This window comes from Fringilla coelebs, assembly GCF_963513975.1.
Source record: "Fringilla coelebs genome assembly, chromosome: 19".
Taxonomy (NCBI): Eukaryota; Metazoa; Chordata; class Aves; order Passeriformes; family Fringillidae; genus Fringilla; species Fringilla coelebs.
Genome location: NC_140045.1, coordinates 14302670 through 14322550, shown reverse-complemented (window position 1 = coordinate 14322550; position 19881 = coordinate 14302670). Strand labels below are relative to the sequence as shown.

Sequence of the window (19881 nt, the reverse complement as noted above, 5' to 3'; positions counted from 1 at the left end):
TACAAAGATACATTCATTGCTCCAAGCATTATATCTGTACTTATGAGCACATTATAGTCCATCCAAATCCCTGTATCTGGGGCTCATCCTTACATATTTATTCTGTATTTATAGTCACCAGCATTTGCAGAGAATGTGAGCAGGGATTGTTTTCCTAGTAGGCTTGGAAGCAGATTCTTTTGCAGTTTACATCTCTATAATGCAATTAAATAGCATTAAATGGCATTCTTACATCAGCTGAGTTCTCCGCCCGGAGTCAAAGTATAATTCTTAATAATGATTTTTAAAAAGTTTTTATTAGTGTTTTCTTCTGAGCAGTTTCTTAATCTTTTCTTCCTTTGTAGCAGAATCTGTGTGTAAGAGACTTCAGACTATTTTGTTTGAGAGTCAGAGACTCAGAATAATTTGTGGTCTGCTGAAGCTATCCCCAATATCCTATTTGCATAACTCTTGTATAAGCTTCCCAATTCAGTTGTAAAGGCACAGATCACTTGAATTCTAGAATTTGTTTCCTGTGCAATAGAAATAACACGTGGCTTTCTCCTGGCAAATTGTTAAAGTTTGTATCTGAGTTTGAAAATTATAAATTGCTGTCTGGTGCTAATTGCTAACTGCCAATAATAATAATAATAATAATAATAATGATGATGATGATGATAATAATAAGAAGAAGAATAACGACAACTGCTCAAGTAATCTTCCATATAATGAGAAATAAAAATTATTTCCTTAAATCATGCCTGATATTCACAGTGGAGTGGTATATGCCTTTTGAGAAAAGGAATAAAATTCTGCAATTACCAAATATGTCAGTCATGTATCAGACAGGAAGACCCAGTTAGAAAAATCCTTTTCTTTTCAATTTCTTTAAAGAACAGGCAGAATGAGTTGTGTTTTGTCATTAAATGATATATTTTTCAAAGCACTAATAATATCTGGCCTTCCTTTGCCTGGAACTCAACTGTTGACTTCCCAATAAGTCCAGTTATTTGGAAGCTGATGCCCAAACCACTGAGCTGTCATTCCAGCATAATTAATTCCTAACCTTTCACCATGATTAGGTTGGCTGAGCTTTTGCTTGCTGTACTGGGGTTATGCTACTGGTGATACCTATTGGGATGTCTGCTGGCTCCTTCTGCAGTTATTTGCACAGCAGACACTTGGGGTTAGAGTTTTTCCAGACTTTTCTTTCCTACAGGCATTTAAATTAGTAACTGTGAATGAGAGTGAATACTGAAGACGAGAGGAGACATAGAGACAAGTGGTAGGGAGCGTACAGCTCTTTATTTTAGCCATATTTCAGGGCAATGTGTTGTTAAGGCAGACAACTGGAGTCCAGAGTGTATTTTAAAATCAAGTAGGTCTTTCACAAAGGCACCAAGCTGGGGCAGTGTGACTGTGAAATATGAGGTTTGTAGGAGTGATAAGAAGGATCAGCCATTTCCTTCACTAAAAACTTGTGTTGAAATTTCTCCTTAAGCTTCTTTCTCAACATTCCTGCCATCCTGAGAATTTTTGTTTTGCCATTAGAAAGATACCCAGCATGTGTTGCAGTTGTACCAGGTACTGTGCTGCTGGAGCTGTGCAGAACTGCTGGCACCTCATGCTGCTCCCACCAGGAATTCCTCAGCATCTCCAGTGTGTCTGGGCTGAGGATGGGATTGAACCCACTGTTAGCAGCTGAAGCCGCATGGCATGAATAGCACACAGGATACATTTTTGCTCCAGTGATAAGATCAAAAAATATTTTAATATGTGTTCTGTTTTAAATGTGTCATTTGGAAGTCCTCCTGCCCAGCTCTGTGAGTAGGGAAGGTTTTTCCAGCTCAGATTCTTTGGAAGGCTCATCTTCAGGTGCTGGTACAAGTGCCAGCAAAACCTTGGGTAATCCCACAGCTCCTTGCTGTCTATTGCCACTCAACTTGTGTTTTAAATGACTTTAAAAACCTCAAAGTATTAGCTCTTAAAACTTTATCTATTCAGAAGTGCTTCTATTTAGTATAATTATACATCTCATACTATTATATTTTTAATTAGCAGTATTAGAGGCTGCATTTGGTAGAGACCTATTTTGGGTTTCAGTTGTCTGAATTCTGGGGGTTTGTGTGTTTGTGGCTAAATTACAACTTATATGAATGATGGTAGTGCTGCACTCTCCTAGGAGACATTAAATTCCCATCTGGATTTTAGTTGGTAGAACATAATTTGTCTCTGATAAACTGTTCAAGGCCAGGCTGGGTGTAGGTCTGGGCAACCTGGTCTAGTGGAAGGTGTCCCTGCCCATGGCAGGGGTTGGCATGAGATGATTTTTAAGTTTCCTTCTAACCAAAACCATTCTGGGATTCTGCAATTACTAATAATGCTTAGATCTCCTGTGCCCTATGGCAAGTCCAGAAGGATTGGTTTCCTCTCCTCAATATACATTTGGATGAGGGTTTTTTCTAGTGTCAAGGGTTTTTCTGACTTTTTGCATATTTCGTTGTGACTGTTAATTTGTATAATTTGTATAATTTGTAAAAACTTCTGAAGAATATCCAAGAAGATCATCCTCTCTTCACAATTTCATTTTTATGGTGGGACAGAATGCTGGGAGCCTGGAGTAATACTGACCAACACTGTCCCTATCTTTTCTGGTTTTACAGCAGACATTGCAAAGTGCTCAGTGGATTTCTATCTCCCCAAATCCAGCTTGCCTTCTGATTTTCAGTAAATCTCACAGCCACTGCAGTCCCCAGTCCCCCAAAGGTTGCTCAGTAATAGACATTTATGGAAGCATTCTCAAAAATAACAGAAAACTTGCAAGGTCCTGGAAGTGCCTTTGACTTTTGCCATAATTCAGTGAGCCATTAGCAGCTTACTTTTTATTTACTAATACCACCCTATTTACATTTATTTGTGTGGCTGTGCATTAAAATATATGTCTTTCCAAACAATGACAAACCAGGAAAATAACTGAGAGCTAGATTCATGAAACTTTCGAGCTTGGGAGGCATGAGGATTTTTTCCAGCCACAGGCAGAATTGGTTTAAGGCACTGGGGTAATTTAGATTAAGAGGTGATGCTTGGCCTCAATGAGTTCTGCATTTAAATAGATAAGTGTGGGAATGAAAAAATAAGAACAAGAAATTACTTCTTCAGGATCATTCTGTGGGTATTAACATGTGGCCTGGGTTAAAAGCCAGGTTTTTGCTTTTTAGTTCAGAGTTTTATCTACTCTTGGATCAAGCCTGAAGGTTTCTCAGGCAGAAGGAACAGAAAAGGAAAAAAAAAAAAATCTCTTTTTCTTAGAGCATGACTGTGCAGTAGTGCGAAAAAGGCAAATGCAATCTTGACTCAAGCAAGGCATTTCTATGGAGGCTGGGAACCATTAATGCCATTAGCAGATAGCCATCTGTAAAACTGCACTATTCTGGTCTCCCATATGCAAGAAAAATTAATTCAAATGGGGACAGGTGCTGAAAAGTACTTGCTGGGATGTGGGAGGGAACAAGGATACAGACTTACAAGAGGCGGCTGAAAGAGCTCGGCTTGTGTGGCCTGGCAGGACTAAAGCTGCTGTGGATCTGATTGCTCCATAAATATATCCAGAGTAAGTACCAGGAGGAAAAGGACCTTGCTGTAGATGGAGAGCAGTGTTGGCAAAAGAATTAGTGGGTTGAAATTAGCTGTGTGTAAATTTAAGCTGGAAATGGGATGTTGGTTTCCAGTTATCATAAACTTCTCCAGCGATTTATGAACCAGTGATCCCTTCTGTATCATGTAGTTCCATCTTCTAGAGGCAGCATGGCCCCATCCCCCTTATTTAGCCCTTTTTTCACTCTCTCTTTGTTCAGCCTCCACAGCAAGGTTGAGTAACCTGCTCAAGCTTCATACCCAGCTGTTAAAAAAAAAAAACAAACTCCCATAAAAGTGTAGCTTATTGTCTTGAATTTGATGAAATTACCAAAAAAGTATGAAAGTTGTTTAATAGGTCCATTATGTGCCTGTTTATTCCTCTAATAAGGACTCATTCCATTTAGAGATCTAGTTTCTGGGGATTTTTTTTTCCCATTAGTGGCCCTGGACTGAATTAAAAATGTGATATATTTGCATCATGCAGAGCAATAACTATTCCAGACAGCTAAAATCTGTCATGCTTCTTCAGTCCAGAGAGCTGATGCACCTGCCTGGACCAAGAGAATTAACTAGATAAAAACTGGGAGCTTGGGGAAGCTTCCCTTGAGCCCCTTTAGGGTTTGCACGCCTACCAGATCATCACAACTGCTGTGCATGAGGAGCCCTGCTCCCTTGCAGAGCTCGGAGCTACCGTCTCATCCATCCCCAGGGTATCCCTGGTGCCTCCTCCACAGGCGCCACGGCTGCTGCTTGCAGAGACCCAAGTGATTGATGGTGCCACCTAATTTTAAATTGCAGTTGAAGCCTTATTAGTCTGTGATTGCTAATCAGAATGAAAGTTGGTTTTTGTTGGCTTTTATTACTCATTCCACTTTGTCCATATTAGTTACAGGCATAATGTGATTTCTGCTCTGCTTTGCTGATACATGGCATTCCCAAGGGATCCCCTTCACTAAAATCTAGATTTCTCTTTACAGCTTGACAAGTTGCTGTTGCAGCCATAGAATGCTTTTCAATACTTTATAGCTCTCAATGCAAAGAAACTTTATGTTGTTTTCATAGGTGAGGGTGACATAAATGTTGAAGTGCCTCCTGTTACTTGATATTTAATTATGAAAGCATCCGCTGGAGAAATAGTATGAGCCTGCTGTAATCAGCACTGGGGTAGCCCTGCTAATCCTTTCATTTGGTCTAGACATCAAGGATGCTTTGTACTAGTCTGGCAGTAGCCTGATAATCTAAGACCTTCTGGACGAAATGTTTCAGTGCTCTTTATGAAGGGAAAAACTCCTCCATAAAACCCCTTAGGTTTGCGTGTTCCTCAGGCTGATAAATGCCTGTTTGATTAGTTCATGGAAAAGTTATTTGGATGAACCTGACCATGAAGGCAGCTTGGCTCTGTGTTAGTGCCTTGATGTCTGCGAGGGCAGCAAACCCTGGATGTCAGGAGAAGGGTGCTGCTCCTGCTTCTCATGGCTCTTTGAACTCAGATAATTCTGACTAGACAGCATTTCTACGTTACTTAGAAAATATTTTTGTAATTGGTTACGTTCCTAAAGAGATCCACAGTTCCTGACAATTGTTTGGAAGTGACAAACGTGTTCCCTTGCTCTTTTCTTCTCTTTCTGTTAAGTAGCAACAATTTTTCTACTTACCTATTTTTAACCAATTCAAAGATTTTAAATAAACACCAAAATAATTGCCAACAGTCTGTTTTCCAAAACCTATCCACATATCCACATTCTTGTGTATCACAGTCCAGTTTTAATCTGTAACATGGTTTATGTCACACCTCTGCATCTTTAATTAAGGAGTGGATGGGAGGGCAGCAGCTGGAACCCCCTTCACCTGTGAGATGCATTGGGAAAGTCATTCAGGGTCAAAACAAAGAAATTCTGTCTCAACAGGGCCAAAACTGAATGCCCGAGGAGGAGTATCATAACAGAAATGAGGTCTTATGTTTTTGATGAGTATTTTAGTTCTTTGCATGGAAAAAAATTAGATTTTATCTAGCCTGGAAGAATTCCAGTACTGTAGAAAGAAAACTTGCTGTCTGAATAAAACCACTGTCTGGTCTGGCACGTTGCTGGGAAGAGCTGGTATGGCTCCTCCTTGGGGAAGTGGTGATGATGTGAGTGCAGGGATGGTGAAACATGATGTGCCTGAACTCGCCTTTGCCGGGCAGGAGCAGCTCGCGGTGTGCCCGTGCCAGTTGCGCTGACCTGCCCCAGCCAGTTTGTATTGGAATAAAACCCAAGTCCCCTGTAATCTGATGTTACCCTAGAAATAGATAAGTGTGACATTAGGGAAATACAAGCTGGGAATGCATAGTGGAATTACTTTTTGTCCTCTGGATAGGAAAGCAAGCCTGGCTGTGGCATTTCTGCAAATCTGTCACCATGGACTGTGCCCAGTGTGGAAACCCAGGCGGGGAAAGAGTTGGAACCCCACAGGGGTGAGACAGAGCTGCATTGTCAACTTTGCTGGTTCATACTTGGTTTGATTTTGTGCTGCTTTCCTGTAGTACCATGGCTTGGTGATGGTGGAAATACCAGTGTTCTGTGTTCAGAGAGTTGTGTGTTTGTTTTTCTGTGTTCAGAGAGTTTCAGGGAAGGTGCGGATACACATCTGCACTCCTGATCCTACTTGCCTTTTTTTTCTCTCCCAAAAGGGCATCTTCTGTAAAATGCAGATCACAATCTACTTACTTGTGGGGAGGAAAGAAAAGAGGATACAGCAAAATTAAATAATGGTGTATTTTTGTCTTTGCCTTATTTTGAACAGTGAAGCAGGAGAAATAGCCCTTCTAAAATATATTTATATAGAGATGGTGAGGCCCTGGTACATGCTTCCCAGAGAGGCTGTGGACTTGCCAGCCCTGGAAGTGTCCAAGGCTGGGTTGGTTGAGGCTTGGAGCAACCTTGTCTAGAGATAGGTGTCCCTGCCCATGGTAGGGGTGGAACAAGACTGGGCTTTAAGGTTCTTTCCAAACCACACTATGAGTCTACAATTCTGTATCTGTAAATACGGTTTATTTTCCAGTCTATAACTTCTTGGAGTAACATTATCTTTCTTTAATCAAAGGCTGTGTTTGCTAAGAACCAAGTGGTGTTGCGCAAGTGGGTGGTTGACTAAGGTGAGGTTTGACTGAAGTACTCTGGAATGAGAGGAGAAACACCTCGAGCAAGGGCTCAGAGCTTGACTAGGTCTTTCTGTGGCATCTCAGTATTTGCAGGACAACCTGCCTCTCCCTTTCCTCTTTCTCTCCTCTCTTTTCCCCTTCTTCTCTCTTATCAGATCTCAGTGCCAGATTATGTCCCTGCCAGCTTTTAGAAGCTCGGCTTAGTTGTCAGCAGCTTGTCTGCTAATAGGCACAACTGTTCTCCGTCAGGGCTGTCTGAGCAAAGCGTCTGGAAATGTGGAAATTCAAAAGAAATATCGCTGGTGAAACCCAAGAGAGAAAACCTGTGCAGGTTTGGAGAGGAAGCTGCCAAGCTATAAATATTTATATACTAAATGCATATGCTGGTGTGTAAATGAAGTGCTTGTAAAGCCTATGAGCAATATTCCAAACCTGCCTTGGGTATGGTTTAGTTTAGAAAATATATTTTAAACCTTTATTAGTATGAGCATATGTTTAGACAGGCAGTGCCAAGAAGTGTGATAGCAGTGGGTGCCCAGCGTTCCCCTGGGACAAGACACGTGGTACAAAGTTCCTTTTTCCTCATGGCAGTTTTTGTTTTTCTAGTTGCTGGTCCTGGGATCACAATTGGAGCTATTTTGTAATTTCTGATTGTTTTTCAAAACTGGAATTTTTTTACATAGTGAAAGTGAGTTTACCCCAACTTTTTAGACAAGCGCCTAAGGATAGCGCTAATAAAAAAATTGTATTTACTAAATCACACAATTCTGTCAGTTATTTTCATGATTTGTTCAGTGTTTAAATGACTTGTAAAATACACTCGGATGTCTTTCTAGTTTTCATATTTCAATTAAATAAGTAGGTGGGCTTAGCATTACCTTCTGCAGCAGTTTTGATAATATAAATATCTGTGTCCAGATATTTATAATTTTCAATGATTATTTTAATTTTTTCCCCAGTATAACATACAGATATAGTAACCATGTGCTTTGATAATTTTATTTCATGCTTCCTCGATAAATCTTAGTTCATAAGGAGCATTACTGAATGTTGTAATTCATTTCACCACTTCATATTTAATGATTATCATGTAAGAGCATCTTGGGACTTGCCTACACAGGAACTACAACGTAATTAAATGGGGGGATACATTTAAGGACTTGCCTACGTAGGGAAATTAATTTGAACTTTAATATGATGTGAATTTTTAAACATACTGGTTTTTTCTTGGGATGTATTTTATGGGCATTCTTATTTTGGAGTAAGAACTTCTTGTTACAAGCTTGTTTTGGAATTGCAAAGCTAGTGTTTCTCACACACTTTCCTCACTGAAGAACTTGAAATCTGGTCAAAAGTAGATGTTTCGCCATGTATTTTTGGTTGTAGAAGTATGGCAATATTTATTTGAATATCAGTTTGTAATGTTGGTGGGTTTTTTTTAATTTTGAGAGTTTCCATTGGAGCAAACAATTTGATTTTGCACTTCTTTTTTCAGAGGTCCTAATAGCTTTTTATATTTTGTTTTTTGTAACTTTTCCTTTTTCATAGGTGCATATATGTGTTGGGTGGCACCACATATGGATCTGAGCTTGGGGATAAGCAAATTAAATTCTTTGTTTCATTGTCTACTTGCCAGCAATGATCAGTGTAACCTTGATGCTGAACTTCCAGTACTTTGTTTTCTTCTTGTGCGGAATCTCAGAATGGTTTGGGTTTTAATGCACCATAAAGCTCATCCAGTTTTACCCCCTGCGATGGTGGGGGACACCTTCCACTATCCCAGCTCCAAGCCCCATCCAACCTGGCCTTGGACACTTTCAGGGATGGGGCAGTTGCAACTTCTCTGGGCAACCTATGCCAGGGCCTCCTCATCCTCACAGAGAAGGATTTTTTCCTAATATCCCGGGTGAGCCTGCCCTCTGTCAGTGGGAAGCTATTTCCCCTTGTCCTGTCACTCCATGTCCTTGGATGAGGTCCTTGTCTTTCTTTATGGATTTATCCTTACTTGCCTAAATAAAAAGTTTGATCCAGGATGAGATACTATAAAGCACTTCCATTACCACAAAAAGATTTTTCATGATTCTAGGTTTAGTTTCATGGAAAGTGAACACAACGTCCAAAACTCCCATGGTGCAGTCTGGCTTTAATGCATTGCACAAAGTGCTTCAGTCAAGTGTCCTGCTGAATCCAGAAGATTTTTTCCTTTTTTTCTTGTGATTGAACAAAACACTAGTCCCAACCATTCAGTTTTAGCAAGACCTGTGCAGTCCAAGCTTCCACATCCCTGTGGCGGCACCAACAGGAAGGCGTTGGAAATACTCCCCCCAGAAGCTCTCGGATGGATGGATACTGGCACCCGGGGGAAATCAGGCCACTGAGGTGCAAGGTTGGTTGTTTTTTTTTCCCAAGAGATGCTCAGAAAACTTCATATTGGGTTAACACTTAGCAAACAAAAGTGACATTTGAGGCACCTGGAAGACAAACCTGACAAGAGTGGCATTTCCGTGTCAATATTAAAAACTGCTGGGAGTTCACTGCTCTGGTAATATCCATGGCATGAGTTGCAGGAGCTTGAGCCCTTTGGCTGGGCAGGGAGTTCCTGCTTTAATAACCCTTTTCTTGTGTGCAGTTTTGGACACTTGCTTTGATGTGGAAAAGTGCTGCTGTAACAGCACTCGTGAGCAAGAAGCTGCAGTGGGGCTGAAGGGAACAAAACCTACACCCAGTTCATGTGGAAAGCACTAATTTATTCCAACATATTGATGCTCATGCAGTGCTCAGAACAAGTGTTGCTTATATATAATTTCTTAATATGCTTCTATTTTAAGAATGCCCTTCTAAGATAGAGCGAGTTATCCTATTTTGTCCATATCTTTGACTGCCTTTTGGCAGTCAAAAGTCTTCCTGTTGCCAGAAGTCAGATTAAAATTAATGATATTTAAACTTGTAAGGCTTTTTAAAGGATCACTGGCACAAAATAAATAAATTTACGCAAGTGAATAGGTCATTATACCTTAAAAAGAGTGGAGGTAATTTGATTTTGGTTTCTTAATTGGTTTCCAAGCTAAAATTAATAGTGTGTGGAATCCCTCTTAGTAACATGACTCAGAACTATTTATTTTTCAACTCCTCTTTTCAGATTGATGGGTATGTTATCTTAGCATTTGAGAGTACTGCAAGCAGTACTGGAATGACAAACATTTCTCGACAGCTTTAGAAAGATGGATGGTGTGATCACCCTGCAACAGGTTTGGGTGTTTGTGCTTTCCAGTAGATCATTGTGAGACTCTTGGTTACTTTCATTCTTAATGAGGGGGGAAGGAAAGGTGAGACCTAATTATGGATTTGAGATGTCTTTTTTAATCTGATTTCTCAGTGTACAGGTTTGTCATTCAGCCTTCAACAGAAGAGCATAGTGATGGTCATCCCCAGTTCATGGTCCCAGTTGGTGCATTTTGCTTTTGGGAAAGAAGATGGTTACTGGATTTTAAAGCTGGTGCTAATTGATTAGCTACACCTTGGATATTTGTTATTGTGTTGTTATTGCATTGTTACTTTATTTGGCAGTTCTACACATTCTGCATAAAATCATGTTTTAACGAAGAAAAATCCCTTACCAAAACTATCCTATTATAGGTAAAATCCCTAGGCTTGGCCAGGATCTTTAGATCTCTCCCATGTCTTATGATCTGCAGAGTTGTGATAGCCTTAGGAGGAGAGAAAATGCCTTGAAAATACAACACATGTGGTCTGCCACATCAAATATCTGTGAAATTATAAGAGAAAAAATACATTATTAATATATTGATAGCTTTCTGGTAATTTCTATACAGATAGAAGAGAGTGATTTCCTTTAATTTGCTTTATTGCCAAGATTTAAAACTGAATTAAACCATTGTCATACAAATGAAGTTACAATATTGCACTCATCAATGTGCCTGTGATATTCTCCCCTAACAATTAAAACTCTTCAGTGTATTAGAAACTGGTCTCCTTTTGACTCTGGGAGCACACAGTGGAGGGAAGCAATGAGGCTGTTCTGCCAGTGCAGTGTAAATCCTGAAATGCCCCTCAGAGTTCCTTTGCTCTCTTTCTAGATCAGAGAGCAGATCAGACTTAGAGCAACAGGAGAAAGTTTGGTTTAAATTTTTTTGTAAACTCTCTCCTATAAACTTGATCGATTCCTTAAGTGTGCTGTATATAAAAATATGACTTGAAGTTGCCCATGATATCATCTCCTAATATTTAAAAGTAGTAATTACTGAGGAATTATTTTATTAGTAGGTTTGAGCTGTGGGTAAGTGGAGCAGGTCAGCTCTGTGACATTTGGACAATGCTGGCATGTTGCATTGCTCAGGCACGTCAGTAAAGCCTATGCTACTTCACACCCTGGTTCACATTTAAACTTTTTTACTGATTCTATAGCAGCATTCCTTCATTTCATCCATTGTAGGGTTTGGGGCTTTGAGGTTTTCAATATTTTGGCCAGAAGGAGCTGTAGATTTTCATTTTGCTAAATATGGCCAGGTCAAAGCAAATTCTCTTTCACCGATGCCAGGAACTTCAAGTATAAAAACTAATTTATTTCTGAAATGAAAAGATATTTTGAACAAGCACTTGATATGTTTGCATCTGCTGAAATATCCTTTGCCTCCCCAAAAGCAGACAAGCCTGCTGCAGTATGTACAATGCTACTTTTGTCTGTCTTGTAAGAAGAAAAGCCTTACTAATAGGATGTGTCAGCCATGAGCAATTTAGACTGACACATCTCCGTGTCATATAAGAGAGAAGTTTATGGATTAATATTCAGGTTCCTGGCAGGAAGCACGTTGTGATGGATTAGTATTCTTATCATTTGAGTGACAATTTTTAAAAAAGCTGCTTAAAATGACCTGGATCTGGGACACATGGTTTGGAGCCAGGAGATGTGTGGAAGTGATTTAAATCTCACCTTCCTACTTCCCTGCTCTAATCTCCTGGGCAAGAGCAGAGCACAGTGTGGCTGCTTGATTTTATAGCTCTCTAGTAGTCACAGGGGACTGAAAGCAGCTGATACTAATGGTCTGGAGGGCTCTTAGTGATCTGCTCCTTCTACATCTGCCCTGCCTAAATCCAGGAGCTCAGGATCCTGCTGTAGTTACTAGCAGAAATAACGTCTTCACAGCTCCTGCTTCTGTTCTCACTCCTCTGGAGGAGATTTGTGTCTCCTGGTTGACTTGGGATCTCCTGCTTGACTTAAGCACTGCATTGAGCAGCAGAAATACTTCCCCAAGAGTTCCTCAGTAACAACTTTATTCCACCACAGGAATTTGTCTAAGCCATCTTCAGTATCAGATTTTATCTGCAGTGTTGCTCAAAGCAGCTGCACTGTGTCCAGAGGACCTGGCCTGGTGTATTTTAGGACATATAGTAACTTAAACCAGATACTGACCTTGTGCAATACCTATCTTCAACAAAGAGATTGTTATTTGAAGTTTTGTGTGTTTTTTAAGTTATACATTGCATTCATGGCATGCAGAGATTGTGACAAATATGATTTAATGCAAAAGAATCTCTTGAAGAAAATGTCTTTGCTAAGTGATTCAGGGGATATTTTGGTAAGGCATAAAGGTGGTATTTTTCTTTGACCCTAATAATGGTTCCTAAAGTACATGGTAATAAAATAGTTCCTGAAGAAAGCATGTTACAGATGTCACATGCTTCTGACATCTATTTAGTGATGATAATTCTTCATTAAAAACTTGCAGGGGTAGGGAACAGATGTGGAGTGATCAGAGCTCAGTTGTGGAAGTGTTTGTGGGGAGGTGAAGTTTTCATATTTATTCCAGGACAGCATAACACAGATAAATGTCAAAACCCATTTTTTAGCAGTTTTAATTTTAAGTTGAAAAGGGAGAGCCCGACAGCAACAAAATCCGAAATTATGGGAAGATATTCAAACAGCGTGTCCTGCACTTGGAAATTGCCTCCTTTGATCAAGAAGGAAAAAAGCATTGATGGGCAAGTGTCCTTCTGGAAGAGGGGCTCAAGAAAGGCTTGGAGAAAGGAGCTTTGTTTGTGGATGCCTTAATTGTGTGCTAAATAAAAAGGACTTGCTGGTGGTAAATGTATAATATTATTAGGCTTTAGCAGCTGGCCAGAAAGCAGTATTCCTTCCCATGGAGGTTATTTCTCCAGTGTGGATCACATGAGGTGGAGCCTGTCTGTGGTATCCAGCTTTCATTTCCCCTGAACCTGTGGCTGACCTCCATGAGGCCTTGGGAATACACTAGTTAGGTGGCTCACAAAGTCAGCAGTTTTCAAGGTGGAACAGCATATAAGGGCCTGCTTTCATTTTAAATATTTTGTTTTTGTTACACTATCTTCCTAGCAAAATATGATTTTAATGAGAAGAGCCAGGCTCATCGGTGGTCACCTGATCTGCTTCTCATTTACTAAACCAGGAGATTCATGTCTTTTCTCCCATTTCAAGCTTTGGGCATCAGGTGCATTGAAAAAATTAGGTTAAATGAGCTAGTTTTTCATGCATTGGTACTAGAAAACTTGATCCAAAGATGAAGACAAGAAAATTTTTTTATGTGGAGTAAAGCAGATAAAGAATTTTGGTACAAATGCCACGTTATTTAACGTAATTACTGTTAATTTTTAGCTCCTTGCAGTAGGCTTGGACACAGCAGGCCCGGGGTCTTTCCTTCTATCCTCACTGCTCTTCCTCAAGTGTCTGCTACAAGCACATCCACGCCTGCAGAGCCCATGGTTTATCAGCTGGGCTTCCCTAGTTACCAGCAGTGTATTTCAGGATGTGTCTATCATCCTCTCCTCTGTCCCGACCCCTCATGACTGTGACAAGCCCCAAAGATGCAGCAGCATTAGGAACATGTTGCTGTGACACTCCACATTATCACCGCCATGAGCTTTTCAAGCTCCTTGTAATGGCTCTTGTGGTCTCAGCAAAGGATGTTGTTTAGCCAAAATGCTGAGGAAGAGGTCCAGGCTGCAAGAACTCAGTGACCACTTGTTTTGTTGGTCAGAGCCACTGAAAGGATTTGGATGAGCTGAAGACAAACATGGAGCACTGTGCCAGGCATGCCGGCAGCTCCAGCCGCTGTTGCCAGTTAAGGATACCGAAATACTAAATGCCATGTAAGGCCTAAAATGCCCGGTTCTGTGTACAGTGTCTCTGGGAATCCTTGGAAAGCCACACTTGTGAGTGGTCAAGAGAATAACCTCTTGAGCACTCCAAAGCAGAGCTGGCACAACAGGTTATTAGTCCCAACGGGTCAGACAGGTATATAGCAGTGAATCTGCTGTCTCCATGCTGAAAAATCTCTAAAGTCACAAGTACCAACATTTTCTTAGCAATTTCCTCCTGTTGTATTCTCTGTACAGAGCAACGGACTTTTGAATGCTGGCTAATAATAGGAATGTGCCTTTTGTTTGGGAAAAGAAAAAAGAAACTGTGTCAGATCCTTTATGTGACAGACCTTTCCAGTTTTGTGGGACATGACAGTCTGGGGTTTAGCTGCCCTCCTCTGTGAGTAAGATTGTTCAGGCTTGCATTGATCTCGTTTTTAATTAGAATCCTCTTTGAGATGGAAAATATCAGAACAGATCTATAGTAAGACTGGGAACTTCACTGCCAGAGGGTTTTCAGATACAGCATTAAAAAAAAAAAAAAAGAAAAAAAAGCTATTTCTAATCCTTAAAATATTTGCCTTGCTTTATTTTCATATCTTGAAGACAAACAGGTGCTGTGTGCCCTTTATGATTCTCAAATATACAATCTCCAAGCCAGCAGTCTCCAAAGCCTTCCCTTGTTTGTACAATTAGGGTGGGATTTTCGGAATCACTCAGTGTTGGTCTGTCTCTTCTCTCATTGAAGTCAAACTGCCATTGACTTCAGTGAGAATCGTGTTAGATCAGCACGAGTGCTTTTGAAAATCCTCTCCTCCACTTTTTTTTTAGTCACATCTGTGTACAATTGAGTAAAAAGGCTTTTGTAATATGCTTTAATTATTCTTTGTCGTTTTCATATAAAAGTGATTGAAAAGAAACCAGAAGGCAACCTATAATAATCTTGACTTTGATCTTATTTACCGTGAATTATATGCTATGTTTTTCTTCTCCATTTATGTAATTATATATTACTTTATGACAATGTAAGATAAATCACTGAAAACACGAGGAATAGAAATAATTAGGTAATACAGAGAGGGAGAACATTCTCAGAGGAAAGTACTTGATGCTTCAGGGTCTGGTGAGTTTCCAGTGTTGCTTGAAGCTACTTTCTTTTGGCTGCATGGGAAAAGCAGACTTCATGTGAAAGGCTGGTGCTGAAACCTGATGAATTTGGAGGCTGCATGGCCAGCTGCAAGGAATGACTTTTTGGATGTCACCCTCCCAGGAAACTGCAGGTTATTGCCGAGCTGTCCACAGTCTGCTCTGCCGCTGTGCTTTTCACACAGTTTTGGTCCACCTCCTTCTTCTTGGTTCATGCACCTTTTTGGTTTCCAGCGTGTTTCAGTGGTGTTTCTGGTTAACTGTTTGCTCTTGGGCAATACCAAAGAAAACCATAGAGAATCAGAGCTTTCTGTAGCTCAGGGGAATTGGGAGAACTGCAGAAACACCTAATTCAACAAGATCAATATTTGCAAGATTTGCCCTATACAGCTGAGCTTCACCTCTGGCTGTAGATATTCATTGAATTGCTCTAGTTGGCATCCAGCTGTAGTGGTTTTTATTTATATCGTATTACTGTTCGCTTGGGTCCATGGCAAGAGTTTTTATTTGAGGAGGAGCTTTGGCCATCCCCTGTAGCTCATCTCCACTTCCCCATGTGGTACAAATCAGGGGGGATTTTGGAGACCAGCAGAACTGCTTCACTCATAAGTGCTGAAAATTTACCTGAACTGCCCTTCTGGGAGTCTTTGAAGAGAAATATGTAGATCCAGAGGGCAATTCTGTTGGCGAAGAACACATGGAAGCCTCCTTGGATTCAGGGGTGTTTTTGCAGTGGGAGGACCTCAGAGTTACCTTGAATTAAATTGTCTGCTAATGTCAGGGTTCCATTCCATCTTTAGATTCCTGGGATTATCAGTTTTGCTGTAAATGTGTTTAGCATTAGAGTAAATCTTATGTCAGTACGTGGCACACTGGTTGCCTGTTTCAGCTGCCCCCGTTTCCACCACATGTCACCGATTAGAGCTGGGCCAGCGGCCAGGCTGGTCCTTGATACACTGGAAATCCAGTGTAGTCTATGAAAGATGTTTATTAGCTGAAGTGTGGCAGATCTGTTTGATAAACTCTATGGCATATTGTTCCTCTTAGTGCACTCTGTTGGTGTTTTCATGTGAACGGGAGTAAAGGTGTTGGACTGTTGTAATTCAGTAGATGTGATCTCTCTTGCAGGACTATGGATGGCTAATGCAGCATGTGCTCAAGGCTGCACTGGCCTAATTAACTGAAAATTGTCAGGCCACTGTCTTGGGAAACTAAATTGGTGGTCTTGGTGTTCAACACCCAGAGGGTGTTGAGGCACTGAACAGCCCTGGAGGCTCCCCAGGGTGTGGTGACAGCCCAAGGCTGCCATAGCTCAGAGAGTGTTAGGACAATAATCTCAGGCACAGAGGAGGGTTCTTGGGATGTCTGTGCAGAGGCAGCAGTTGGACTTGATATTCGTTGTGGGTCCCTTCCCACTCAGGACAGTCTGTGATTCTGTGAACTGATGGAAGGAGCAGAAGTTGCCTGCAAAGGAACTGGACACACTGTCCTCTTTCACTATCAATAGTCCTGAAAGTGCCACCATCATGTAATCTGCAGCTGCAAGGTGTTGTTACAGAAATCTTAGCATAGTCTTAATAAAACTATTAGTCTGTGAGCCCTCTGGAAGGTCTGTGTGCTCAGCCACCCTTTGCAGGCACTGCTGGTTCCAAGAGGTAGCTTGAAATTAAGCATTCTTTAACATTTCACATATAAACAAAGTGGAAACCAGCGTGAAGAAGCTGAAGGACAGAAAGGCCACAGGTGTAAACAGCTCTGAGCAGTGATGTGACAGCTATGCTAGGAATTGTGAGATGCTCAAGATATAATTACTCTGTATTAAAGAGATGAGATCTGCACAAAAAGCATGATGAACCTGACAGAGAAATAGACCACAGAGTACTGGGTAGCCTGATTTATTTTATTTTTCTTTTTGCCGTTATCATGTTTTAAATAAATGTTCATGTGTACTGATTAAAATTTAGGTTAGGTTCTTGAGAGCTGTTGCCAAGTTTTGTCACTCAGGGCTTTTTAGATGGTGTAGATTTAACCCCCAGTCTACCCTTTTGGTGGCCAGTTTCCCAGATACTGAGGGCAGATAATATTCTGTCATGTCCAGCTGAACTGATGCATTCAAACTTCCTGGGGAAAAGCCTCTTGAGTGCTTCTAAAGTATTTATTTATCTAGGCTTCATCTTACTGAATTTACTGTATGCTGAAACAGGCAGGACTCTGTTGGCCTGGCATGAGATAATATGTTTGACTTCACTCTTTCATTCTTATGGAATGATATTTGAGATGCATGGCTTTTTTCATTTTTTCAAGAATATCAGGGGAAAATAATTTCAAATGGAGAGAGAATTTTGCTAAACATCTGGGAGCAAAATGGGGAAAATTTGATAAATGACATCTTGCTGACATGGAATCTAGGGCATTGCAAGTAAAAGAATTTTTTTAAGTTTAGTTCTGTTGGAAGTGTAGTGCCATGCTGTATACATGCGCTTGACAGTAACAGATTATTCAAATTGTCAGATTTAAAAAAGCAAAAAAAATTCAGTCTGAAGTCATGCAGTAGTCTTAATTTCAGGAGCAGCCGTGTCTGTAAACAATAGACACAGACATTTTTTGACTACTTAAGTCAGCAGAGGAGATTCTTGTTCAAAATTTTTATTCTGTTCAGAGGTTGATTGCTGTATTAAATATATGGAAATATTTGATACACTAAGCATGGCATCATCAGCTTATATTGATAACCCAACTGCATAAGTTTAAATTCTTTCAGGTCTTGACTATTCAACTGTTCTTCATTTCAGCCATTTTGTGTCTGAGACACATTGAGCTTTAAAACTTGTACATTACTTTGATTTTTCCTATTGCACACAGTTATGTGTCAAATAAGCATAAGTTTATGTATCAAATAAGCAAAAATCTCTTCACCTGCACCATTTTAAACTGGAAGTAACTCAAGGCAGTCAGACCTTTGCAAGCAGAAATAAAACCTGTGACTTAAAAAAAAAAAGTAATCATAGCCAATATATTTTCTGGAGAACAGACTTTAGCCCTATACAGTTTTTTTTCCCTTGTATTGCTCTACCAGTCTGATGTCAAATGTCTTTTTTTCCTCCATTTAGTATAATTGCGTCTGAAATACAACAGTGAAACAAAACATTAGCAAAACACTGGGCTGTCAGAAGCTGTCACTGGTTTCAGATCCAAATGGGGTGCTTTACTCCTGAAGAAACTTGTGTCTGTATCCTATAGAGGTTCTTGGTGAAACATCCAACACTTCCAGGTTAGTGTTGAAGTTCAGAAGATCTGACCTGTAAATCAAGCATGAATTTTCCCATAGGCCATGTTTAAAGTCAAATTGGGTTATGACATTAAATAACACTGTATGGTGTGTTCACTCCCTCCTGCTCCAACTGGAGGCTCAGAGCAGTTCCAGTAGTGTTTTAGAAGAGTTGATTGATTTTGGGGTGGGTTATAAGTTCTGGCAAGGTAGGTGATCTTGGAAAAACCGCAGTATTTGTGTTTTAAAGACCAGAAGGTCTTCAAAGAAGAACTTACAAGGACAATTTGTATTAATATAGAGCTGCGATCTATATAATTTTCTGGAGAAAATGAGTCTAGGGGGGATGTTCTGGTTCTGCTCAACTCCCTGACACGAGGGTGCAGCCAGGTGAGGATTTGGCTCTGCTCTCAGGGAACAAGGGACAGGGTGAGAGGAAACAGCCTCAACTGATGCCGGGAAAGGTTTTGGTTGGGCATTAGGGAAAACGTCTTAATTGAAAGGCTTGTCAGGCACTGGAAGGGGCTGCCCAGGGAAGGTGCTGGAGTCACCATACCTGGAAGTGTTCGGGAAACCTGTGGATGTGACATTTGAGAATGTGGTTTAATGGTGAACACAGTGGTGGTAGTGGTTGGACTGGATGATCCTAAAGATCTTCTCCAACCATAACGATTCCATGATTTCCATGTGTGTATGCAAATGTAATTGTGTATGTCTAAAAGATGTGTCAGACCTGTTGAGAAAAGAACTTGGAATCAAACTGTACTTCAAATGATGAACTTTTGGGGTCTTGTGCAAACTATTTTTGTCCTCTGGGTGATTTTCTTTCTAAGGGGATGCCAAAAGCATCAATGAGAGCTCCGTAAAACCCATTTACCATTTTCGTTGTATCCTTGAACCTTCAAAAGGAGAGACTAAAGCACCTGCAGATGCAGACAGGACATTCCATGCATGGCATGTTTTCCAGTATCCTTTCATTCTGATTCTTCCTTTCTTTTTTTTAATTACAGTTCTTTGAGGTTCCATTTGACTCAAATATGAACAGGACTAAGAACAGACCACTGGTGCGAGGACAGATCAGGTAAGGCAATGCACACCTGCTCTGGCTAAGGAGGAATAAGCCTTTTATCTATTTCCAAGTTTCTCTCCCTCTTCAGATGATAAAAAGTAGCACTTTGAGACAAAACATGTAAGAGAAATGCACCTCTCTGTTGCTTGCTGTTTCTTCATGTTTATAACTTCCGTGTGAGCAGTTTGGGCACTCACAGCTGTAAAATACTGCATTTCTCAATACAGTAGAATTTCCCCTCATATTACATATTTCTTCATGTGTGATGACTGTGTGTATGGTGTGGCAGCATACAGTTATGTTTCACTGAACTTTTGTTTTGTAGTAATAAATCCTAAAATTTTCCCATCTAAGAACAAACACAAAAATGTGTGTGGCTTCTACATCTTTGGCTGGTTGAGAACTCATTGTGGCAACTTAGGAAATTGATTTAAAAATTTGTTATCATGAAGTTTATCATCATCTACAAGTAAATTCCTCCCCCCACCAAATAAAAGTCATTCATTA

The 19881-nt window shown here is 40.4% G+C and overlaps 1 protein-coding gene across 2 annotated transcripts in view; it reads left to right on the top strand.

The window, feature by feature from the left end:
- COX10 (cytochrome c oxidase assembly factor heme A:farnesyltransferase COX10) overlaps window positions 1–19881 on the top strand; it is an 86618-nt gene that overhangs the window by 37750 nt on the left and 28987 nt on the right. For both annotated transcript variants that reach the window (XM_084218358.1, XM_084218359.1), the window contains exon 5: window positions 19316–19386. In XM_084218358.1, coding sequence (XP_084074484.1) covers window positions 19316–19386 — 71 coding nt within the window. The remainder of the gene's footprint in view (window positions 1–19315; window positions 19387–19881) is intronic.